We start from the raw sequence: 11,831 nt of genomic DNA on the forward strand, positions 1-11,831 counted from the left end.
AGTCGTCCGGCATTCTCGCAACATGTCCCGCCCAGCGTATCCGGCCAGCTTTCACCACCTTCTGGATACTGGGTACGCCGTAGAGTCGCGCGAGCTCGTGGTTCATCCTTCGCCTCCACATTCCGTTCTCCTGTACGCCGCCAAAGATGGTTCTTAACACTCGTCGCTCGAATACTCCGAGTGTACGCAGGTCCTCCTCGAGCAATATCCATGTCTCGTGCCCGTAGAGAACAACCGGTCTAATAAGCGTCGTATACAGGTTACACTTTGTGCGAGGGCTAAGTCTTCTCGACCGCAGTTGCTTGTGGAGTCCATAGTAGGCACGACTTCCGCTGATAATTCGCCTCCGGATCTCACGGCTGGTGTCATTGTCTGCGGTCACCAGTGAGCCGAGATAGACAAAGTCTTCGACTATCTCTAGCTCGTCGCCGTCGATCGTGACCTTGTTATTACTGGACAAGCGGGTTCGGTCGGTCTCGGATCCGCAGGCCAGCATGTACTTCGTCTTGGACGTATTAATCATCAACCCAATCCTTCCTGCTTCGCGTTTCAGTTTGCGGTAGATCTCCTCCACCGCCGCAGATGATCTGCCGACTATATCAATGTCATCGGCAAAGCAGATAAGTTGACTGGATCTGTTGAAAATCGTGCCCCGCATTTCGCCCACCGCTCGTCGAATAACACCTTCTAGCGCCACGTTGAACATCATGCAGGATAGACCATCACCTTGTCGAAGCCCCCTGCGCGATTCGAATGAACTCGACAATTCACCCGAGATCCGCACACAGCACTGCGTTCCATCCATCGTCGCCTTGATCAGTCTGATCAGCTTCCCGGAAAAGCCGTTCTCGTCCATGATTTTCCATAGCTCGTTACGGTCGATCGTGTCGTATGCGGCTTTGAAGTCGATGAATAGATGGTGCGTAGGGACTTGGTGTTCACGGCATTTTTGGAGGATTTGCCGTAATGTGAATATCTGGTCCGTCGTAGACCGTCCCTCCATAAAGCCGGCCTGATGACTTTCCACGAATCTGTTTGCTTGTGGCGTTAGGCGGCGGAGTAGGATTCGGGACAGCACTTTGTAGGCGGCATTGAGGACAGTGATCGCTCGGTAGTTCTCACAGTCCAATTTGTCGCCCTTCTTGTAGATGGGGCATATTACCCCCTCCTTCCACTCCTCGCTAATGGAAAGTTTTGGGCCTCGTATGACACTACAATTCAAAAACATCGCGATCTTAAGGCGCGGTATAACCCTAATCTGGACTCATACGTGTGGTGGGACTTAAAAGATCTCACGTACTCAGCTACGATCTTTCCTGCAGCAAAAGGAAGCGGAGATACCATTCGGGGTGGTCGTGACGGGATTCTAGCATGGTAGTTTCTCAATCGGCCATGCCTTGGTGGTTAGAAATCCTGCGGGAGTGGATGCTGTGACAGGCGCGAGTTACCTATCCGGTACACGTTTCGAGGTCCCGGGGTAGTGGATGCTGTGACGGGCGTGAGTTACTATGAAAGCGTTACCTTACTGCCACACGCCTCGGGGTCTTCCGTACCAGTCTGAAGTTGGCGATAGAGGATAGGTGAAAGATGATAAAGTAGAAAGACCAAAATTGAGAGTCTCAATTTGAGACAAAGGATAAGGGTGAGATATATAAGTGCATGCCTACCCCTTGAGGTAGTATCATAGGTTGAAATCAAGAGGCACATCTGGCACACGAAGCACAAGAAGGTTTTAGTGGGATGAACCCACACACGGCAGCACACACCCGGCTGGTATGGTTTGAAGTCAAATTTCTATCTTGTAAAAAAAAAATAAAGTCCACCTGGGGTCTCTGGCTATAATTCCCATCCGGACATGTAACGAAGGCTGTACCCAAAATAGGAGACTATACTCGCGCAAAGCGTTAAACGGCAAAACCCATTTTTCCTACTACTCCAGCAAAGTTCTCCCCCTCTACTGTCATGATTCGCGACTCACGGGTTGTCAATCCGTTCGCCGCTACTCGTGACTCGAGACCCATATTCGGCCTCTTGTCACAATTTGAGGCTTAAGGACCAGCGCCTCTCCTCGTGACTAGAGACCCTCTTATGCTCATCCCTCTTGACCCAATTCGAGACGAGAACAACTCGCCTCTCCTCGAGTCTGGAGACCCTCAGCATTCTCCCTAACTTGTTCTCCGTCTTGACTCTTCAATACTCAGTCTGAGGCCCATCCACTGGGCGCTACATGTTTACGGCTAAAGGCCTTCTGCCCGTCGCAAGTCAGTCATATCCGCAAATCGGGGCTAGGACCACCCGAAGCGCGAATTCGATCAACACCCGCTCGAACACTTGGTCGCACCGCATATCGCGGTCGGGACTACCCGTTACGCGTGGTGACCCCTCCCTGTTGCGACTGTGCACTGGTACCAAGGCACCCAGTCGCACCACGTTTGTGCCACGCTCGGAACGCAGCTCGTCGCCGGGCTGGCTTCCAAGTGGAACGTGTAGTTCTCGAGTCTGCAGACACGTTTCCACTCTGCACCACGGGGAGGTGGAACTTCTTCGCAGAGCACCTGGTCGAAGCCTCGGGGATTATCGGGTGTCTAGTCCGGCTAATCAGAATTCTATCGAGTTCAGCAAACATTCTTTCCGGAGTCCCGGTAACTCCGGAAAGAATGTTAGACCAGGTGCTCTGCGAAGTAGTTCAACATCCACCGGACTCGACAATGGTGTGGTCAACGCTTTCAAATATGGGAAGCAGAACTGTACGAAGGAATAGTGTTTTTGACTGAATGTGAGTCGGATGCTGTTAATGACGCCGATTTTTGGCTGTGATTTGGGATGGAACGAATGGCTTCCATTTTGTTTGTTCGCTTGAGTTTCTAGCAAAAGATGTGAAACAGAGACAGTGCGTTTGGCGAAAAGACTTGTTTTGTGGAATAGAATTATAAAAAAAAACCTGTTTATTTTTGGGATTCGTATCTGCATATGAAGGATTCTGAATGGCCGTTAAAGTGAAGAAAAAGTCTTGCTTCGAGTGACAGAGTGAAAAAAACCTTGAGTGGTCTTTGTAGGCTCTGAGCGGCCTTTTCCCGGCTCTAATTGGCCGTTGAATAAAAAAAAGTCTTGCTTCGAGTGGCAGATTGACATATCTCGAGTGGTTTTGTAAGCTCTGAGCGGCCTTTTCCCGGCTCTGAATGGCCGTTGGATTCAAAGAAAAATCTTGCTTCGAGTGGCAGAGTTGCAGACCTCGAGTCGTGTCGTAGACTCTGAGCGGACTTTTCCAGGGTCTGAGTGGCAGTTCGATTAAAAGACAAGTCTTGTTTCTAGTGGCAGACTGAGAGATATTGAGTGGTCTTGAAGGCTCTGAGCGATATTTTCCTGGCTCTGAGTGGCCGTTGGATTAATAAAAAGTCTTGCTTTGAGTAGCATAGTGAGAGATTTCGAGTTGTTTTGTAGACTATGATCGGTATTCTTCCGGCACTGAGGCCGATGGATTAAAATAAAATCTTTTCGAGTGGCAGACTTACAGACCTAGAAAGGTCATTGTAGGCTCTGAGGGGCCTCTTTTTCTGGTTCTGAATACCCTGGCTCCAAGTGGTCATTGGAGTAGGAAAAGTCTTGCTTCAAGTGGCAGACTGACTTACTTAGAGTGGTCATTTCAAGCTCTGAGTGGCCTTTTCCTGACTAAGATTGGCCGTTTGAATCTTGTTTTGGGTGGCGGACTGACAAAAAAAATCTTGAGAGACTTTTTTGACCTCGTGTGATCTTTTAGGCTTTGAGTCTTCCATCGAGTGGGTCGACAATTCAAATTAACATTTCGTATTACGAGGCTTGAATTTGATGTTCAAGTTGTTTAAATTGGAATTGCAGTGGAATATCGGTGTAACAGACGGACGTGCTGTAGTTTTATTCTCGGAACAATGGATTGTCCAAGGTTACTCCGGAAAGAATATTTGCTGAACTAGATAGAATTCTGATCCGCCGGACTCGACATTGGGTTTGGACGCTCAAAGCCTCTTTTGGTTCCTGGGTCTCAGGGCGTATGTTAAGCTTGGGTTAGCTTTCGGATGGGTCGATTCCTGAGTGAAATATAAGAAAACGCCTTTTTTGTTGTAATATAAGAAAACGCCTGAAATATAAGAAAACGTCTTTTTTGGTGTATTCAGCGACTTCATTGGCAAGATAGAAAGCACTCGCGGGTCCAAATGAAAGCAAGGCAATCGGCTAACTCAGTCGATCGTCCTGGTCGTCAGGCACCGCGAGTTGTATCAAAGGAATCGGACGTGTCGTTATTTTAATCGAAGTATCGTATATCCTCGAAACTGCGATCAGTGCAGAAGGAGTAGTGCTGGTCACATTGCTGCCAGTTTCGCGAAATATAGTAAGAAACTTATAAGCATGGGTGCAGGGTAACGTCAGGGGTAGTCCGGGTTTCCGGCCACTGCACTGGTGCAGCTATCGCCATCGTCGTATGTGCTGCTGAAGTTGTCAAAGTAGCGTCGTGGCGATGTATGCGTTCTTGCACGCAGTAAGATATGGGCAGATGGAGCTTAATCATGGCCATTCGGACCAGAAAGATCCCACCATTATCGGGGGATGTTTATGCAGAGTGCGTCCGATCCTACGAGTGAATAAATTCCAAAATTTTCATTAACTCCAGCAGTTTCCATATCTGGAAAAATATCTAAAAGGAATTCTTCTAATAGAAAACCAAAAAAAAAAACAGGAATACTTACCTGCTTGTTAAACTTTTGCAAATCCTCACATTTGTTCGAACGAATAGAAATTTAAATTATTTCAATCTCATTTTTCTTTTTAGTTTGGCCCAGTGCGTCAAGGGAATGCTTGCCTTTGCCATTTACATTACCCACGGTTTGGCCTGTTACGTGGCGATTGACATCACCTGGAACGACTACATGAAGAAGCGATTCGGAGAGTCTCCTCGTAGCATCATCTGGGAGTACCTGATGCGCACCGTGCTGGTTCTGGTCACATGTAGGTTTAATTTTTTGTCATTGAAAAAAATATCTTTCAATAATTTTTTTTTTTTTATTTCTAGTCCTCTTGGCCGTTGCCATCCCCAATTTGGAACTCTTTATTTCGCTTTTCGGAGCACTGTGTCTGTCAGCTCTTGGAATCGCCTTCCCTGCTCTCATCCAAACCTGTACCTATTGGCATGAGCGACAGGGCTTCCAGAAGGTCTGGATGGTCACCAAGAACTCGATCATTGGGGTTATTGCCATCTTCGGTCTGGTCGTGGGAACCAGCACCAGCCTGAAAGAAATCATCCACACTTTCGGAGACCATGACGATTAGATGATAGATAGATTCGAGTAGTTCCTCTCTGTGTGTCAATTTTATCACACAGAAACTAGAAAAGTTGTAAAACCAATCGAACAAGCCAAGTGATATCCTCCATAAAGACAGGTAAAACACGCAAAACGCGATCAACTGTGAAAAACCATTATCTTTAAACCGCTAACGAGTATTAAGAAACCGATAAGTTATCGCCTTAAAGCCCAGATTGAGAACGTTCATTGTGAATCAGACAGAAGATTCGGCTGAAAGACTGACGAAAAAAATCTCTTTTTTTCAGTCAGAAAACTAGCATTCCGGAGTGATTTTAAATTTTATTATTACTGTAAACATGTAAGATTTATAAGTAACGTCATCATGATCACGAACAAGATAGCAAGCCCAGTTTTTTTTATTGGAAAAAATAGTTACGAATTATTTTATCGTCCCATGTGCCAATATGTATTGTGTATCATTATTGTCTTACCTCTCAGTTCAAAAAACGATCGAGAACTGAGATTATTTTAAATTTGTGTAAACATTTCCACTTTAGTTTAAACCCGAAATTAGAACATTTCGAAGACAATGTGTACATTATGTTGAATTTTAACCATAAGCAGTGTTTTCGAATAGTGTAGCATTGTTTTAAGTTTAGCTCAAAGGTTGTTAATATGCAATAAAGTTGTATCAAATGAATTGATGTGTTTTAATGTTTCATCTGATCTTTTTATCTGTGACATCCATCTCCAGGAAATGTGTTGCCGATTTTGATAATTGAATAAACTGAAATGTAACTATGATTAAAATTTAATTTCAAGATGCTGTAACATCAACATTTCCACGATTCAGCATCAAATCGTAAAAAAAAATTATCACGATTCGGCATCAGTGATTGAATTTTCTCTTATGTTCTTTTTAAAGAGTTGTCCAAAAGGAACACGTGTGAGCAGGAAAACATAATAGAAACATCGGACAATTTCAGTCTTGTTCTTTTCCCAACAATTGGCAGCCCTGATCGTGGATTGCATAGTGCGCATACTCACCACCACCCCATGCCATGCACCCGAAACGCCTGAACGTAGACATCCACGTGACAGTGAGTTAGCGTTCGTACATATTCACCTTCGTTGAATAGAGCGTGAGGACGCCGATAGAAGCATCAGTGAGAAAACGGAGAAAGTGAGCAGCCCGAGTAGTGGTTCGAATTCACGTGGTCGCCCTTTTATGTTTACGTAGGCCTAGTACGTAGGTGGCTCACGTGCTCTGGAAAACGTTGAAAACATATAGCATAAGTTTCAATTTAGTTCATGACAAATTGATTTCAATTTGAAGCCACCCTTAAAAATACTCTGCATTAAAATTCACGTTTTTCACCGCTCATCATAATTTAGATTTTCTCGCGTGTCAGTTTCAATTACCACAACTTATTTATGAATGTTTCTATTCAGAGAGGATTTGTGCATTCTTAACACATTAAGAATCATTGAGAAATCTAAGCCAAAAAATGCCAAAATTCGGCTTTCTATATTTTGGAAAACACTTGACTAAATTCTACAAATTTGAGTTTCGGAAAGTGTTGTTATTCAATTCTGTTGAACAAAATTTCTTTAATAAGTTTATAAGAATCGAGTTATTCTTCTGAGTGTTTTTGGATCGCAATGTTTTAAGACGACTATACATAATTTTATGATTTCCAATCCTTCTACAGTTTACATTCCTGCTGCAAACCACAGTCTTCTTAATCTACTTTCGAATTCGAAAACTTTACATTTAATGTTTCCAAGTATACTGTGAATATTTTTATTTATAAACTTGCGGAGTTGTTTTCCATTCCTCCGAAACATTGTATAGTGTTTACGAAAAAATTTGAGACAAAATTACACGAAAGGGCTGAATAATATGTTTCAAACTATGTGATATTACACTCTTATCAAACTCAAACTATATGTAAATTTAAAAAAACCAATGATATTAATGTAAATTAGGATACTGAAATCGATAATTTTAAAAATTTTGAAGCTAATTCAAAAATATACAAACAAATTTGCACAGGTATAAAATTGCCTTTCAGAATAAGTAGGGGAAAGTGTTGTGGGTTATATGCGCATACAGCCGATTGACGATATGACTGGAGATTCAACATATCTAATCAGTGTAGTTTGAGGGTAATACTCTTTTGACCCATGGCATGAAAAAATGTAATTATTGAATAAAGTCAAAAAAATTTAAAAATTCAAACCATATTTTTGTCAGTTTTGTTAAAATATATTGAACTTTAATTATCGGGCATACAGAACCTGTAAACAAAAATGTTAATAGTTTATCTTTCTTATTCATCTGGAAATCTGAAATTCAACAAGTTGAAGCCTTTGGCAAAGTTGTAAATTATAAGATATTGGAATAAGAGACAGTTTTGTATGCCCATATCAGGAAGGTTAGATGCCTATATCAAGAAAAAATAGATAAGTCTTTAAAAAATTTAAGTTTTCATCATTGAAACATTAAATCTACGCTGAATGCGCATTAGTGTATTGTGAGCCTACATGGTTGAATAATTCTACTGAATCAAATTAATCGCAAATGTTCTTCAATTCAACCACCATACCGTAGTTGAATTAAAGGGAATCTTTCGAATAATTTGATTCAGTAAAATTAGAATTTTTCATAGATCGAAATTTATTCATTTGTTATTTATTAATAGTGGTTTTCGCCTATTTTTTGTTTTTAGTCAATGTTACATTTTAATTCCGAATCTCAATGTGAAGCGAAAAATCTCGAATTTTTATATCCTGCCCGAAAGATTTGCAAGCTAAGTATCAGTTTTATGTTATTTTATTATTTTTTTTATATATTTGCCTTATTTTGAATCCGATCAAAAATTTTATAAACTTACAGTGATAGATAATAACTAATACTTTTGTAATCTACTGTATCGGGGATCAAATCAAGTTCCGGTATCTGAAAGGCAAAAATTTTCGAATGATTGCGGGATTGCTTTAGCTTTCTCTTAGACGTTTTTTTTTTTATTTTCCTGATAATTGCTCTTGAACTGGGCTTCATATGAGGTAAAGGCGGGCCCTAGGCAGAGATGACTAATGATTAATTATTGTTTATTGTAGCATAGTCGAACAAATTTAGAAACTGAAAAATTAATCTATTTTATTTGTTTAGTTTCTGGAAGTAATCTTATCTTTTCAGGCGTTGTCATTATCGAAATTTCATTTTGTTATCGTGATAGTCAAATCACATCGATTTCTACCAAAATGTTTAGGATGATTCAGGATCATTGATTTCCAAGATCTTAAATATCTACACGAAAATAAATTTTTGAGGAAAACGGTTAAAAACAGACGAAAACAAGGTATCAGACCGTTTATTAAACTGAAATAGGTAGATCATAGAATGTATTGGGATAGATGAACAGCTTAATTTCAACAGCAATCGAATTCTGCAATCAAATAATTAAAATATTTTCTATTCTGAATACAGTCAAGCAAGTTTGATCAGCAAGTTTGAATAAGTATTGCATGCAGTTTGTTGAATCGTTCATATGGACACCCGATTGAAATTTAATAATATACAGGCTTTTTTTTGTTGTATTACCCTATGGCTTTTTTACGCGGTATGAAATCAGTCGGTAACGTATAACACTAGAATATATTCGCTCAAAAACGTGTTGATTCGCGTAAGCCGAGTGAAAGAACCGTACCTATGGCAAAAAAGGGTGTTAGACAAACTGAGCAAAATCAAAATACGTAAACGAAAACCTTACTGTATATTAAACTTTACCTAAAATTTTCTTATACTATAAAACTAATACTGGATCGTAATAATGCTAATAGAGTAGAATAATTTTAATTGTTTGTAAAAATGAACCTAATTTTTTTTTCTCTTTTTTCGAATTTCATAGCGTTTGGTAATGCTCTTGAAAAATATTTATACAATTTTTTATGGCATCATTTAAAACGCAAATTCCTAATCAATATTTCAAACCAAATGGTAAATTATCTTTGCAGAGAGGAATCAGAGAAAGTTGATTGATTAATTTGGTATATACTTAAAATTTTAGTTTTCCAGGAAGTCTTAAAACAGTTTTAAAATAAATGCGAATTTCCTAGCTTTTTGGAAAAATATGTTGAAAATAGTTACTATCCTACTTAATTTAAATTTTAAACATTGTAGCTGACAGTTGAAAATGACAATATAATCGAAAAAAGCAAAAAATACATTTGCTACACAGGTATTTTATAAAAATGCTGAAATAAAGGATTTTTTTTCAAATAAAAATTTATCAAATAAGTAAGAAACTTGTGAACAGATAATAGTTTAAAAAATTTAGTTTTCATTAACTTATTTCTTTTATCATGTGATCATGATAATCATCAGATCTAAAAATAGCGTTAGAATTTGTTTTTTTATTAAATAGAGAAAAAACCAAAAACATCAAAAGTTTGTAGCTCTGGTAAAAGAAATAAGATGATGCCTTTCAGAAAGATACAGCTTACGGTTTGATTGATTGAAAATGTATTCTCTGAATGTATATTTTATCATAAAAAAAATAGTTAACGAGTCTTAACATTAACATTAACGAATCTTTTAATTTTTGTTTGCCAAAACCTTTTTTGGTTCAAGACAGTATCAATAAAAGTTTCAGTAGAAATAATCTTCTGAAATTTCAATAGGAAACAAAGGCTACTGAAGTATATGAAGCATGCTGAGGGTACTAAATGTTTTTTTTTATAATATATTTACTACTATGTTCTTCACGAACAATAAAATGAAAAGTTAGTTTAAGTATCGTAGAGAATAAGATCAAGCCATCATAATTTCGAAACTCAAATCATCTGCATCTGATGATCCACTTAAATTTATCAAAAATTGTTTTGGGTTTTAGTAAATTTAGATAAATTTTATTTAAGGCAGGGAGTTAATTATGCGAAAACTTGTAATGGTAATTAAATGTTATTTATGTAGTTATTGAAAAATCATCTGAATTGAAGAGTTTCAATACGAAATTACAGGAGCTTAGGAGAATAGGATTTTAACCCAAATTGCATAACACTAGTCAAAAGTGTTCCCTGATCATATCCTTTTACCCAATCCAAACAAAAAATTTATTTGCTAGGATGCAGAGGTAACCTCGGTCCTAAAGCGTGAATTATTATTCTTTCAATCCTTTTTCTCAATTTTCCTTCTATCCATTGACTACTAGGACGTGGCCGGCGCCGTTATTGATGTGTAAAGAGAGAGCATAAGTTTTGTTCATTGTGGATGTGCTGTCAATCCCAGATACCATTCATTTGACCTTTGGACAAAATTGATGGCCTCGGTCAATCACGGAGTAGCAACCATTGGCGATGTGGAATTCGTTCTACTGAGCCACGCTTGCGATCATTGAATTTGAAATGCGCTTGTTTTTTTATCGGTTAAAAAATTAATTTAAAGCTTGATGAAGCTTAAAAGGAACTATTGATTTAGTATATTTTTCATGTTGCATTTCAGGTTCAATGATTTAAGGTGGATATGAGTAGTCAATCAAGCACAGCTAAGCTAAGCTAATGTTACATTTTAATTCCGAATCTAAATTTTTTATTATAAGCCTGAATAAAAATTCTTAGTTCCTAATTTAAAACCGATTTCTGAATCTAATTTTCAAACAAAAATCCCCTTAATAAATCAACCAAAAAGGGCATTCTATAACAGAATCCCTAACCAGAAATCAATAGTTTGAATTTCGAATCTTTAATTTTGTATATGAATTCTTCTTTCTTCAACTATTTATTCGTAATTCAACAAGTTAACCTAAATTGAAATTTCGAATGATGAATTCTTATTTTTGAATTCTGGGTCACTTTTATGGAACTTCTTAAAGATTCAACTTTGCATAAGAATTAAGAGTTAAAATTTTAAATCCAAATCTTTGATATGTTTTGTTGTTTTAAATAATTATTATTTTTATTTATTTTCTTTTTGTTTTTTTTTTGTTTCGATTATTGTCGTTTTACCATCTTTATGGCATTCGCGACTTTTATTTTTATTTATTTATTTTAGTTTCAAATGCAAAACCAAGATTTGAATTAGGATTTTGTCCCAATGATGAACCGAACTGAATATCAAGAACAGTAAACAAGAAATACTTAGGTATTCACTTGGATAGTACTCTTTCGTGGAATTGCCATATAAAAAACCTAGAAAAAAGAATTTCTCCTCTTTGCGGTGTCCTCTGGAGGCTACGACGTTTTGTGCCTCAACATGTCTTGTTGAAATTCTATTACGCTTTTATCCATTCAATTTTACACTACCTTATCTCAGTTTGGGGTCGAGCATCTCAATCACATTTACAAAAGCTGCAATCCTTGCAAAACAGATGTCTAAAAAATATTTACAACCTCCCTATTTTACATCCAACCAAACTTGTTTACTCCTCCAGTGCTCATAACATCTTACCATTAGTAGACCTTTGTGACTTCCAAACTATCATGTATGTTTTTGACAATATGCACTCATCAAATACCATCCAAAATATCAACTTTAGAGCTGCAATAAGAACA

At 38.4% G+C, this 11,831-nt stretch overlaps 1 protein-coding gene across 1 annotated transcript in view; it reads left to right on the plus strand.

The window, feature by feature from the left end:
• Positions 1–5,976, plus strand: part of LOC129747797 (proton-coupled amino acid transporter-like protein CG1139) — a 65,840-nt gene extending 59,864 nt beyond the window's left edge. Inside the window, exons 7-8 of the mRNA XM_055742144.1 lie at positions 4,805–4,980; positions 5,045–5,976. Of these exons, the coding sequence (XP_055598119.1) occupies positions 4,805–4,980; positions 5,045–5,301 (433 nt within the window). The 3' untranslated portion in view covers positions 5,302–5,976. The remainder of the gene's footprint in view (positions 1–4,804; positions 4,981–5,044) is intronic.
• The last annotated feature ends 5,855 nt before the right edge of the window (positions 5,977–11,831 follow it).

This window comes from Uranotaenia lowii, chromosome 2, assembly GCF_029784155.1.
Source record: "Uranotaenia lowii strain MFRU-FL chromosome 2, ASM2978415v1, whole genome shotgun sequence".
Taxonomy (NCBI): Eukaryota; Metazoa; Arthropoda; class Insecta; order Diptera; family Culicidae; genus Uranotaenia; species Uranotaenia lowii.